The sequence below is a fragment of the Lissotriton helveticus genome, chromosome 3_1, assembly GCF_964261635.1.
Source record: "Lissotriton helveticus chromosome 3_1, aLisHel1.1, whole genome shotgun sequence".
In the NCBI taxonomy this organism is placed as follows: domain Eukaryota; kingdom Metazoa; phylum Chordata; class Amphibia; order Caudata; family Salamandridae; genus Lissotriton; species Lissotriton helveticus.
In genome coordinates, this window is record NC_136061.1 from 756252640 (window position 1) to 756265180 (window position 12541).

Sequence of the window (12541 nt, forward strand, 5' to 3'; positions counted from 1 at the left end):
GCAAAAGGTGCAGAGACCCGACCATTGACCACCACCTGAGCCATGGGACCGGCGTAAAGCAACTTGACCCACCGAACAAACTCCGGACCGAAACCAAACTTGGCAAGAACCGCCCACAAATACGGCCATTCAATCGTATCAAACGCCATCGTAGCGTCCAAGGACGCCAAGATGGCGGGCTCAAGTAGCGTCTCGGCTCGTGCCAAGACGCCATGCAACCTTCGGAGGTTAAGCGCCGTGTTGCGATGCGGTATAAAGCCGGATTGATCAGGGTGAACCAGGTCCCCAATGACGGTCGCCAAACGTGTCGCCAGCAGCCTGGCCAAGATTTTAGGCTCCGCATTAATCAACGAGATGGGTCTAAAAGAGGCACAGCGATCCCGAGGTTTACCATCTTTGTGGATGACGACTATAGTGGCCAGTCTCTGGTCTGGTGGGAGAGAACCCACCTCCAAAGACTCGAGAAACATAGAGCGCAGATGTGGAGCTAGCGTGTCCGGGCGTAGTTTATATAGCTCAATGGGGAGCCCATTAGGACCCGATGCCTTGCCGGATCGGACCGAACGGACAGCAGCGGCAATCTCGTCCACAGTAGGCGGCGCATCCAGAGCATCCCTATCAATGTCAGGCAATCGGGGAAGTGCAATATCCCGCAATAGCAGGTGGGAGTCCTGCTCAGAGCGATCAGACACCTGGGAGTACACCTTGCGGAAGTAATCGGCAAAACATGTGACAATATCAGCAGGGTCAGTACAGCACTCTCCATTCTCCGCAACAATCACAGGGACGACACGACTTGCATTCTCCCTCTTATCCAGCCAAGCAAGTAATTTCCCAGCCTTATCACCCACATCATACAGGCGGCCCTGCTGTTCCCTTCCCATTTCCTTAGCAGCTTCCGTGACCAGAGCCCTGTATTCATGTTGTTTCAACTCCAATAGATGTAACCCCTCAGCGGTGACCTCAGATTCCAAGCACCCCTCCAGGGCTGTGACCTCCCCCTCAAGGCGAACCATCTCAGCACGGTTGGCAAATTTCACGCTACCAATCAACGAGAGGGCCTGGCCACGAATGACAGTCTTGTAAGCTTCCCAAAGTAAACTTGGGGAGGAAACAGATCCCACATTTTCCGCAAAATAACAATTGTGTGTTTTAACCAGCTCAGCCCTGACCCTGGGGTCCTTCAAATACCAGGGGTTAATCGGAGCCACTCGGCCCGCCGAACCCTGCCGTGCATCAACCACCAGCCAAAGCGGAGAATGGTCCGAGATACCCCTTGCCAGATGTTTAACTTCCCGTATGAGGGATGCATGGGCCGAGGGCAGCAATATATGATCCAACCTCGAGAGACTACCATGAGCACCAGAATGATAGGTATATTGCAACTGCCCCGGGTGAAGCAAGCGCCAGCAATCAGTGAGCCCCAGCGTCTCTAGGAAGTCACTCAACCAAGTCTGGGCCTTCGGCAGTTCCCTGGGAGGGTGACGGTCACACATCCCCGAGACCACCGCATTAAAATCACCCCCAACCAAAAGCAGACCCTCGGGGAGACCCAGGATAAGTCCACTCAGATCAGCGAATGTGGTGGCTTGGAGGCCCGGGGGCACGTACACGGAAATCAGAATAAGAACCTTCCCTTCCCAGCGCCCCACAATGGCGGCGTATCGTCCCTTATCATCCAGTATGACATCATCAATGGCCAAGGGGAGGGAGGTCCTAACCAGAATGCCCGCCCCTCTGGAGCCCGAAGTGAAACCCGAGTGCGCCACAAGGCGATAACCACGCCTATTCAGAGCGTAGCACTTGTTGCCGAGCAAATGAGTCTCCTGCAGTAAGACAACATCAGGAGATAAACGTTTCAGCAATTGTAGTACCACCCTCCTCTTGATCCCATCCCCCAACCCGTTCACGTTCCAACACAATATCTGAAGTCCCCTACCCCCATCCCCGAATTCAGCCCCTCCCCCGCCCCACACCCAAAGCAACTGCATAAAACAGGAGTTTGCCTTTCCTTCGCCTTGCAAATAACAATAAAATTCAAACAAACAACCCAGTCCCCCCTACAATGCCAAAACAACTATACCCCCCACCCCGCACCCCTGCTGAAGACCAAAAAGCCCCATAAACTTGCAGTGTGCCTGTCGCCCAACCACCCAACTAATCTACGAAAAGAAAACCCAGGAGGAGAAAGGACCCGCTCACCCCCCACGCACCCCCAAAAGGACTATTACATGCAAACATTAATGACACAGCATAGCACAGTTCAAAGCCAACATGAAGGGTACGGGGTCAAAGTTGACATCTACTCCTGCTCCGTCGGGCCACCTTCCGCCCGATCCAATCTGCCAGAGTCCTCAAAAGGTTCTTGAGCCGCAGGCAGCGAGTCAAGCCAGTCACTCACGACCCCAGGATGGTCAAAGAAAAAAGTACGATCCCTATGAACCACCCGCAAACGGGCCGGGAAGAGCATGGCATACTTCATAGACCTTTCCCGGAGTCTCTTCTTGACCCCTTGAAACCCCAGCCTCTGTTTCTGGACCTGTTGTGTAAAGTCCAGATAGAAGCTGACAGTAGAGTTCTCAAAGGCAATGGGACCAGACTGCCTCGAAGCCTGCAGGATAGCGTCTCTGTCCCGGAAATGAAAGATCCTCGCAATGATGGGTCGTGGGTTAGCACCCAATTTAGGTGTGCCGCCGGGGATCCTATGTGCACGCTCGACAGCGAGAAACTTGCTGAGACCCTTGGGCGCCAAGTGATTCAGCACCAGGTCTTCCACCAATAAGTCCGTCGAGGCAGCAGTCGATGATTCCGGGACCCCAATCAGGCGGATGTTATTGCGCCTGGCACGGCTTTCATAGTCCTCTAGGCGCCCAGAGAAATAGTCATTAGCTTTCCGCAGATTCCCGACTTCAGCCTGTAAGTCAGAGACGTCAGTGACCAGGCTAGTGGTCGTGAGATCCAGGGATTTGACCTTTTCGTTTGTCTTCGCCAAATCCGCCCTGATCAGATTGACATCAATCGACACAGTATCCAGTTTGAGAGTCAAGGCCTCATATTGTTGCCCCAATGAAGCCTTCATACCGGTAATGGCGCCCATGAGATCCCGCAACGAGGGCTCTTCCTCAATCGATGAGTCCTCCGGCCTTGCCGTCGAGGGTTTAGATGCTGCGCCCGGCGATCCTTTAGTAAGGGTGTACCGGTCCATAATGTTCGTTTGCAAAGCACTCCCTCGAACGCCCGGTTTAGTCTTGCGCCTCTCACTCTCTGGCTTGGTGGCCATCTTAGATCCTGGACCCGTACGGGTCGCCCGTTGTCGGGTGAAAATGGTGACTGCGGTGGCAAATGCAGGACCAAAAGGGCAAAGGTGGTGCCAGTCTCAGAACTGAAAGCCACGACAGATCGGCATCAGAAGCGGATAGACCAAAAGTATAGGCACGTCCGGCCATCTACGTAGCTAACAAAGTCAGGGTAATCTCCGGACAGGAATCGAAACCAAAAGCGGTCACCAGCCCACTCAAGTCAGGCAGTCCGTTGTTGTTCACTTACTAGACGGCAGGCCAGACAAGATAGCTCGGGGCGTCACCTTGGAGCAGGCCAGAAAACTGCGGCGATCTGTATCTCCGGACCCCGAAGTCCCAAAAAGTTTTTGGGAACAGATAAATGATCAGTAGAACTGCGCCAATAAACACCCGTCGTCCGAACCAGGATAAAGTACAGGATAGTCGATGGAGGTGGCGAGGGTCCGGGAGCCCTGTGCTCACGCGACCATCTTGGGTGCGCGCGAAGCTCCTCCCCCCAGGGATACTATTTTTAACGTATATTATGTGAGTGGCTGTGTGACTATATGTATCCTTGGGTGTAGTGTGTGAGTTGCTGTATGGGTATATAAGTGAGTGTGTGAGTAACTGTGGGTGAGTAAGATTATGTATGAGTGGCTGTATTGGTGAGTGGTGAGTGAGTGGGTGTGTCAGTAGCTGAATGGGCGAGTGAATGGCAGTGTGAGTGGCTCTATGGGTGGGTAACTGAGTGCGTAGTGATTGTATGGGTGAAAGACTGGGTCTCAGAATGGTTGTATGACTGACTGGATGTGTAAGTGGCTATATGGGTGAGTGAGTGGGTGTTTGATTAAGTTGGTCGTGTGTGAGTGGCTGTATTGGACAGTGAGTGTGTGAATGGCTGTATGGGTAAGTGAGCAGATATGTGAGTGTTTGTATGGATGTGTGAATGAGCGTGAAAGTGACTGTGTGGGTGCGTGATTGCTTATTTGGGGAAGTGAGTAGCTATATTGAAAATCTGCATGGGTGAGTGAGTGGGTGTGGGGGTGACTGTGTGGGTGTGTGAGTAGCAGTATGGCTGAGTGTGTGACTGTGTGAGTGTCTGTATGGGTGAGTGACTGTGTGAGTAGCTGTGTGGCTGAGTGAATAGTTGCATGAGGGGCTGTACGAGTGAGTGAGTATTTATATGTGAGTGGCTCTATGAATGAGTGAGTGGGTGTGTGAGTGCTGGAATGGGTCTGTGAATGAGTATGTGAGTAGTTGTGTGGGTGTGTGAGTGGGCATTAGAGAGGTTGTATGGGGTGTGTGTGGGTGTGTGAGTGCTTCTTTGGTCTTTGGATGTTGTAATCAGTGATGTCTTTTGAGATGTCATCAGTGATGTCATTAGTGATCTCACCGATCATGTGATGAGTGATGTAATATTTGAGGTCATAAGCAGTGCATTAAGGGACGTGAGTTATAGTTAGCTCAGGTAACTATAACTGCTGAATTTCACTGGTTTTGTACGAGTGAAATCTGAGCCTAACTATAACGTGTCTGTAACTTTTGTTTTTTTAACTGAATTTCTATGGTTTTTCAAATTTAATTTCCTAACTATAATGTCCCTGTAACCTTTGGTGTCTTAATTGAATTTATTTTCTTTTTAAAATAGTAGTCTCGTTTGCAGAGTAGTGGAAAAAGGGTGCAGGATCTCCGACCAGCTCTCAAGAATCCTTCTGTATCAGACTTACTGGAGGTAACAGAAAGGTTTTTGGGTCCCAGAAAACCCTCAGCTTTCAAGAGGACATCACCCCCCAACCAGCAGTGTGTCAGAAGGCATGTTTGTAGAGTGGTGGAGAAAGGGTACATGGCCTTTGAAGAACTCTCAGCAAATCCACTTGTGGGGCCTACTGGAGGCAACAGGAGGACCCTCATCGCCACCACAGATGACATCAGGACCAATCTGGACAATGGCGAAACTGCGGCCCTCATCCTCATGGACCTCTTGGCCGCCTTCAACACCGTCTGCCATCACTCCCTGCACGCACGCCTCCAAGACGCAGGGATCCAAGACAAAGCCCTGGACTGGATCACCTCCTTCCTCACCGGTAGAATGCAGAGAGTCCGCCTCCCCCCTTCAGGTCCGAAGCCACCACAATCACCTGCGGCATACCCCAAGGATCATCCCTCAGCCTGACCCTCTTTAACATTTACATTGCACCGCTCACCAACATCATCCGAACGCACCACCTCCACATTGTCTCATAAGCCGATGACACCCAGCTGATCCTCTCCCTCACTAAGGACCTGGCCACCGCCAAATCTAACCTATATGAGGGAACGAAGGCCGTCGCAGAGTGGATGAAGACTAGCTGGCTGAAACTGAAGTCAAATAAGATGGAGGTCCTCATCCTTGGCTCCACCCCCTCCGCTTGGGATGACTCCTGGTGGCCGGCCGCACTGGGAGTTGCCCCGAAACCCACCAACCACACATGCAACCTGGGAGTCATCCTGGCTTCAAAGCTCTCTATGACCCAGCAAGTCGACACAGTTTCATCCTCCTGCTTCAACACCCTCTGCATGGTCCGCAGATCTACAGATGGATCCCCACTGAAACCAGAAGAACGGTCACCCAAGCACTCGTCAGAAGCAGGCTGGACTTCGGCAATGCCCTCTATGCAGGAACCACGGCCACACTCTAGAAGAGACTCCAACGCATACAAAACACCTCTGCATGCCTCATCCTCAGACTCCCTCGCCACAGCCACATCGCCACCCACCTGAGAGATCTGCATTGGCTCCCGGTCAACAAGAGGATCAGTTCAAGCTCCTCACCCACGCTCACAAAGTACTAAACAACGCCGGACCAGCATACCTCAACAAACGACTCTCCTTCTACACCCCAAACCGCCAGCTTCACTCTGCCGACCTCGCACTCGCCACCGTCCCACGCATCTGTCGAATGACCACCGGCGGAAGATCTTTCTCCCACCTCGCCGGCAAGTCATGGAACACCCTCCCCATACACCTGCTCCAGACCCAGGACCTGCTGACCTTCAGGAGATGTCTCAAGACCTGGCTGTTTGACCAGTAGCTGCTCCCCCCACCCTCAGTGCCTTGAGACCCTCACGGGTGAGTAGCGCACTCTACAAATGTTTGATTTATTGATTGATTGATTGATTGATTGATTATTGGCCCCAAGGACACTCTAGAGCCAAGGGGACTTCATCCCCCAACCAGAAGTGTGCCAGGAGGCTCATTTGCATGGTGGTAGAGAAATGGGGCATGGCCTCCAAAGTCCTCTCAGCAATCACAGTCTGTGGGACTTAGTGGAGATAGAAGGAGGGCTTGTTGGCCACCAAGGACCCTTAGCATCCAGGGGGACTTTATCCCCCAACGAGCAGTGCACCAGGAGGAGAGTTTCCAGAGTGCTGGAGAAAGGGGCAGAGGTTCTGAAGACATCTCAGCAATCACACTGTGTGGGACTTATTTGAGGTAACAGGAGGGCTTGTTGTCCCTCTAGATCCCTCAGCATCTAAGGGGACATCATCCCCAACCAGCAGTGCACGAGGAGGTGCATTTGCAGAGTGGTGGGGAAAGTATGCGTGGCCTCTGAAGACCTCTCAGTAATGCTGCTGTGTGGAACTTACTGGAGGTAACAGGAGGGCTTGTTGGCCTTCAAAAGCCCTGTGGAGCCAAGGGGACTTCTTCCCCCAACCAGTAGTGCACAAGGAAGCATGTTTGCAGAGTTGTGGAGAAAGGGGGCGTGGCCTCCCAAGACCTCTCTGCAATCCCACCGTTTAGGACTTACTGAAGAAAGTAGGGGGGTGTGTTGGCCCCCAAGGACTCTCAGCATCCAAGGGGACTCCATCCCTCAACCAGCAGTGTGCCGGGAGGAGCGTTTGGAGAGTACTGGAGAAAGGGGATGGGGCCTCGGCTACTTGCTGGTCTGCCTTTTTATTTTTTATTTATGTATAAAAATTAAAAAAAATAGCTCCGGTAAACAAAAAAAACAAAACAATGCGATTCCATTAAACCCTACGTTCTCCTCTGCCACATTGCCTGGCTGTATCACTGACCTTTCTTTAACACCAGGAATCAAGTGCAAGAGAGAACATACGAAACAGCAGAGTAGAAGTAAGCTGGAGCCGAAAATGAAGGTTAGTAGTGTAAGATGTTCTTCACTATCATGACACAGCAATTAAGAACAACTTTAATCGACAATGTTTCTGACATTACAAATGGTGGAGAACAACTTCTGTGACAATACTCACAATCAAGAGTAACACAGGGCACTAAAATGTACAGAGGAAACTGGTTATGCTTAATTTAGTATAAAGTAGTCCTTCTTGGCTACCACTTCCAGATGGCTGCAAATAAATGGCTCATTAACATATACAAGTGTATTGCTGTTATCTTGATAAGCAGTTGCTGACATTGCGCTGTGAACTACTATACATTTTACTGTAATATTATAATACTGAACTTGGTCTTTTTTGTTATTCCTTAAAGGTACAAAGCAAACCTTCAAATTATAAGCAAGCCGAAAAATGAAGAAAATGTTGAAGTAAAGGTATTGAAGGAAACTGAAAATAATCACAAAAATGATGAAAATGCTCAAGTAAACGTGGTGAAGGAAACTAAAAACAATGTAAAATCTTCTAACGGGGAGCAAAAGCAGAATGGTAAACCTACTGAAAACAATGAGGCCAAGCCAACTGCTGCAGAAAAAAGTGTGGAAGCAGAAGTGTAAAAGATGTTTCAGTTATTTAATTACACAAAAAGAAAGCAAAAAGGAGGTGAATAATTAGGTCATAAAAGGACTGTGACCATTGACTTTCACAGTGCACTTGTCTTTGTGGTGTGTGGAAATCTTTCCAGTCTGCAAAGGTTTAAGAACACTATCATAGCTCTTGTTTTCTTTCCTGGCATCCATTCTCTAAAACCAATGTTTCCTATCATTGTTGAAATAAAAATATGAATTAGAAAATCAACAATGCAATGGATTTGTATTATGAAGATTTGAACTCCTCCCGTCTTAAGTATCAGGGGGTCTATGTCAATTAGGGCATGGAGCGCATGTGGCAGACAACTTGGAACTGTGGCTTGACTTTGAGAAATGGACACACCTGAACCTGTCATTGTGGAGGAGATCGCAGGCAGTGAAGACAACTCTACCATGATTTACTTATGTGTTGTGTTAGGCATTCCCCATCTGTTGACCCCCATTACCATCCTGCGGTAGGTTGACAGGGGTATTAAATCCTTCATCAGGGGGATGATGCAGCTCTGTCTGGCCATTGTGAAACTTATTGTTCATAAATCCTCTAGTGGCCCTGTCTTCTCTCTGCTGAGCACTATTGTATGGCCTTTTGTGCAACTGGCTTATATGCACCCTCATGCGCGAGAGCCCTCACTGTGAGTCTCGATAGAGAACTGTATCACGGGCAGAATTGCGGGGCTGCATGCCCTGTATATGCCCGACCCCACCATCCCTCAGGGTAGGTGAATCCCTTGATCCAGGCAATGTCCAGAACATGGGTGTGGGCCCATAGTCTCCTCTTGGTGGACGCTCATCTTCATGAAAAGCTGCCTATATGGCACAATGCCATTATTGGAGAGAAACAAAGACAGTTGCCCTCTGTTTTAAAAAAAGTGTAATTCTGTAAACCTTTAAAGGGTGCAGGTGGGCATCGCCTTCTGATCCATAGGCGTAAGTATATAAACAAAATAGTGTCCTCCTCAAATGGAAAAATGTCCCCACTAATCACTCCGAAATCAGTTAATGGAGTAGTTTCTTTAAAAAAATAAAAGTTAATCCATGCGTGTATCCAATCTTCTTTTAATTATCATGGCATTTCACCAGAGAATATTGGGGCATATTACCAAGGGCCTTATCGCCGCTTTAGCTGCACTTTTTGCTGCTAAAGCGGCAATTTTTTTATCGCCTTATCAGCAAGCTGTCTCTAACAGGCATTAGCGACAGCTTTCTGGCGATAGCGTCCGGTTTTCCTGTCGCCTTGCATGCCAGAGATAATTATCGCTAATGACATGCAAGGTAGTCGTTCCCAATTAAAAGCGACTGAAAACAGTCGCTAACACAACTTCACCCCATTAGCAACGCAGGCGAAGTGATGAAAAAAGTCGCACTAAGCGCGATTATCGCTAGAATTTAACACCTGCTAGAAACATGACTTACCTGTTTCTTCAATGGGAGGTGGATTGTAAGGCTAAGTCCATCATGGCGTTAATGCATGAATATCGCTGGATTTCCAGCGATGTTCACGCATTTCGGTGCTATCGCTGGATATTTTATCGCATTGGAGATAAACATTGCTAATAGCGTGTTATCTCTGCGATAATATTCAACGATAGGCCGCGATTAAAAAAAACGCGTAAGCTCGTTTTGCGATAATTATTGCACGTTGTTGCTAATATCCACCTCAGTGTTAAAATGTCACACTATTTGGATGGTTATTCAACAGATATCCTATGGACATATTAATACAGTGCATTAATTTAGCAGTGCCAATATTCCCATAGGGGGAGAACTGCGCAATCAGGCCCCCTGGTGCAAGTCAGGGATTCATACCACGAGTCACCTGATTTCCCAGAGAGAGCTCAAATCCTTTGTGATGCTTCAGGATGTATTTGGCCTCCCCTCAGCCAGCAGTGGAGGTATATACAACTGTGTAATTGTCTTACACATGGATTGGGTTCTCAAGCATGAACTGTCCCCTCTTCTCTGGTGCTCACTTATCTCAAAACCTAGGGTCAGTTTAAAGGTGTGATGTCCAGCGTGCATAATCTTCTGATTAGCCATCTTACTCCCTGCCGTCGGCAGTGCACCTGTGAGAGAGTTGGTAGGGGTGCCCCAGATGAAGTACAAGGTGGAGGATTGGGCTGAGATCCTAGACAACCTTAGCCAGGATGCGTGGGAGGCTCAGATGACATTTTGCCTCTTCAAAGTTCTGCAGGAGTGGCACTAAGCATTGAGGAGACTCAAAACTGCAGGACTGCTGCCCAACTCCACTTGCTAGAGATATGGATATGTCCAATGTGACATTGTTCATGTACTCTATGATTGTCCTGACATCCAGACCTTCTGGGAGTGCCATGTTGAGGGGGATGATAGCTCCATCCGCTCAGCTGCTGTGCCACCTGATTCTGCTTCACGACTCGACAGCTTCTTTTCACCGATCCCATCATGACCGGTAACTTGTCACCACTGCACTGACGGAGGCAAAGCTCTGTATTTTGTGCCAGTGGCGACCCACACAGGTGCTGTCGTGCAAGGAATGGTTCATTTCAAATATGTATAAAACCGCCTCCTATGAAAGAATTCTTTATACTATGCAGGATCAGGCGATACTTTTCTTCTCATATAGTCTCCCTTCCTGAAGGAGGGTCGCTAATGAGCTCAATGTGGAAGTAGTAGCCCTGGTCCGTGGTACGTTCCACCCCGCTCCACTGTGTGGTGGGGTATGCTGGCTTGGTGGCCTCCTCAGTCTTCCCCTGTTCTGTCACAAGGAAACTAATATCCCAGGTGCATCCATTTGTAGGGTGTCGTCATCCCTCCATACCCTTCCTCCTACTGTGGATCCTTCTCCTTTTCTTTTTCTTTTTCTCTTTCCCTCTTCTCTCCTCTTCTATTCCTCCTCTCCCCTCTCTCCCTCCTCTCTTTCCCCCCGACCTCCTGCTACCTCTCACCCCTCCCCTCCTGCAGTCTCTCCCTGCCTTTGCAGTTCCTTTCTAATTCCTTTGTTGTAGCGTCTTTTCTGACCCTCCCAATTATATTCTACCCTCTGTGGTTCTTCTTATACCTTTGCTCCTAGCATATATCCACCAATGTATGTTTGTATAGCTGAGCCATCTCCATGGGGCAATTGTGTGATCCCCGTCATCTGTTTTTTGTTTTTTTTGCATTTTCGTGTCATTTTATGGTATAATTGGCTTGTCCTTCCCAAATGCATCTAAAGAATAAAAAATTGCAATGCAAAAAAGCAAGATTCAAGCTCTGCAAAGAAATGTCTATGGAAATTGTTTCGAATACTTATCCTTATAAATATAGCCACATTACATTTATCATGTCCTAATTAACAATGACTGCTATCCATAGGGTAAGGTTTTTAAACCTCAAAGATCAAGAAACTGATATAGAGCTTCAGTATCTTTCTTGGTGATTCATAGCAGGATGGAACCAGCAATCTCATGAGGTAAATGAGCATGTCTATGACAAAATTAAGGCACGGGGCAATTGATGTAGATAAGATTTTTAGACAGCGAACTCTTCAGGAATTTCTCAGGTATTTTTAATATTAGTAGATATGTGTTGAAAATACATTGAGTCTCACTAAGTGTGCTCCTGGGGGCACCTGCACCTAAAAATGCCAACGTTTCAAGGCTCACGCTTGAACTGATACAGGGGTATATTCACAAGAATGTGTGCTAAACATTACCAAAAAATGCTAACGCACCTCTACACATCGCAGCCGATCGTGGGAAAATAACCCCACGTTAACGTGGAATTCACAACAAGGCAGTACCATGCGATAGTCTGCCGAAATCGCGGCCAATGGCCGCGATACAACCACCGCGGAAAACCACGCGATGTGCCCAAACGCAATAAGAAACAGTGACAACCAGTGCAAGGCCAGCAATACCCACGCGTACTGCGTGAAAAAGCACAAGAACAGCAGATGGAAAATGCCACTGAAAAAACTACACCAACTGCGGAGTACCACGGATGCACCCTGACCCACTACAGAGGACAACATGAATCCCACAAACCCCACAGAGAAACACCCAGGAATACAGGGCCCGTGGAAGGCCAATCAGAAGAGGAAAAGGGGGTACAGTCGCCAGGAGAATCCGAGTACTGCCACGGATGAGCCAGAACACCACCACCAACTGTACATCACCTCCAACGTGTCATTGGCAACAAAGAGGCAGAGATGGCACACCACCTCAGACCATCTGAAAGCCGTCGCATGGCAGAGGAGGACAATGGAAGAGCACAAGAGGCCCTGGACTGATGTGAATGTCAAAACCAAGTAGAAACCCACTGCCAACACAGAAGCAGCAACGCACCCCAGAGGAGGGGGGCCAGCAGAACACTGGAAGCTGAATGACATGGAGAAGATGGTGGCCACAGTCACCAGGCGGGAGATGGAGACAAGAATCGGGGACCCGGACACTGTCCAACATGACCCAACACCACATCAACAGGGTGCGCACCGACCAGGGAGTGGGTGGACGGGGGAGACGGGCCCAATGGCACACATGCA

The 12541-nt window shown here is 49.0% G+C and overlaps 1 protein-coding gene across 2 annotated transcripts in view; it reads left to right on the top strand.

Moving 5' to 3' along the window:
• The window catches only part of LYVE1 (lymphatic vessel endothelial hyaluronan receptor 1), a 141377-nt gene extending 130095 nt beyond the window's left edge, over positions 1–11282 (top strand). For both annotated transcript variants that reach the window (XM_078680947.1, XM_078680948.1), the window contains exon 6: positions 7767–11282. In XM_078680947.1, the coding sequence (XP_078537073.1) occupies positions 7767–8007 (241 nt within the window). In that variant the 3' untranslated portion in view covers positions 8008–11282. The remainder of the gene's footprint in view (positions 1–7766) is intronic.
• The last annotated feature ends 1259 nt before the right edge of the window (positions 11283–12541 follow it).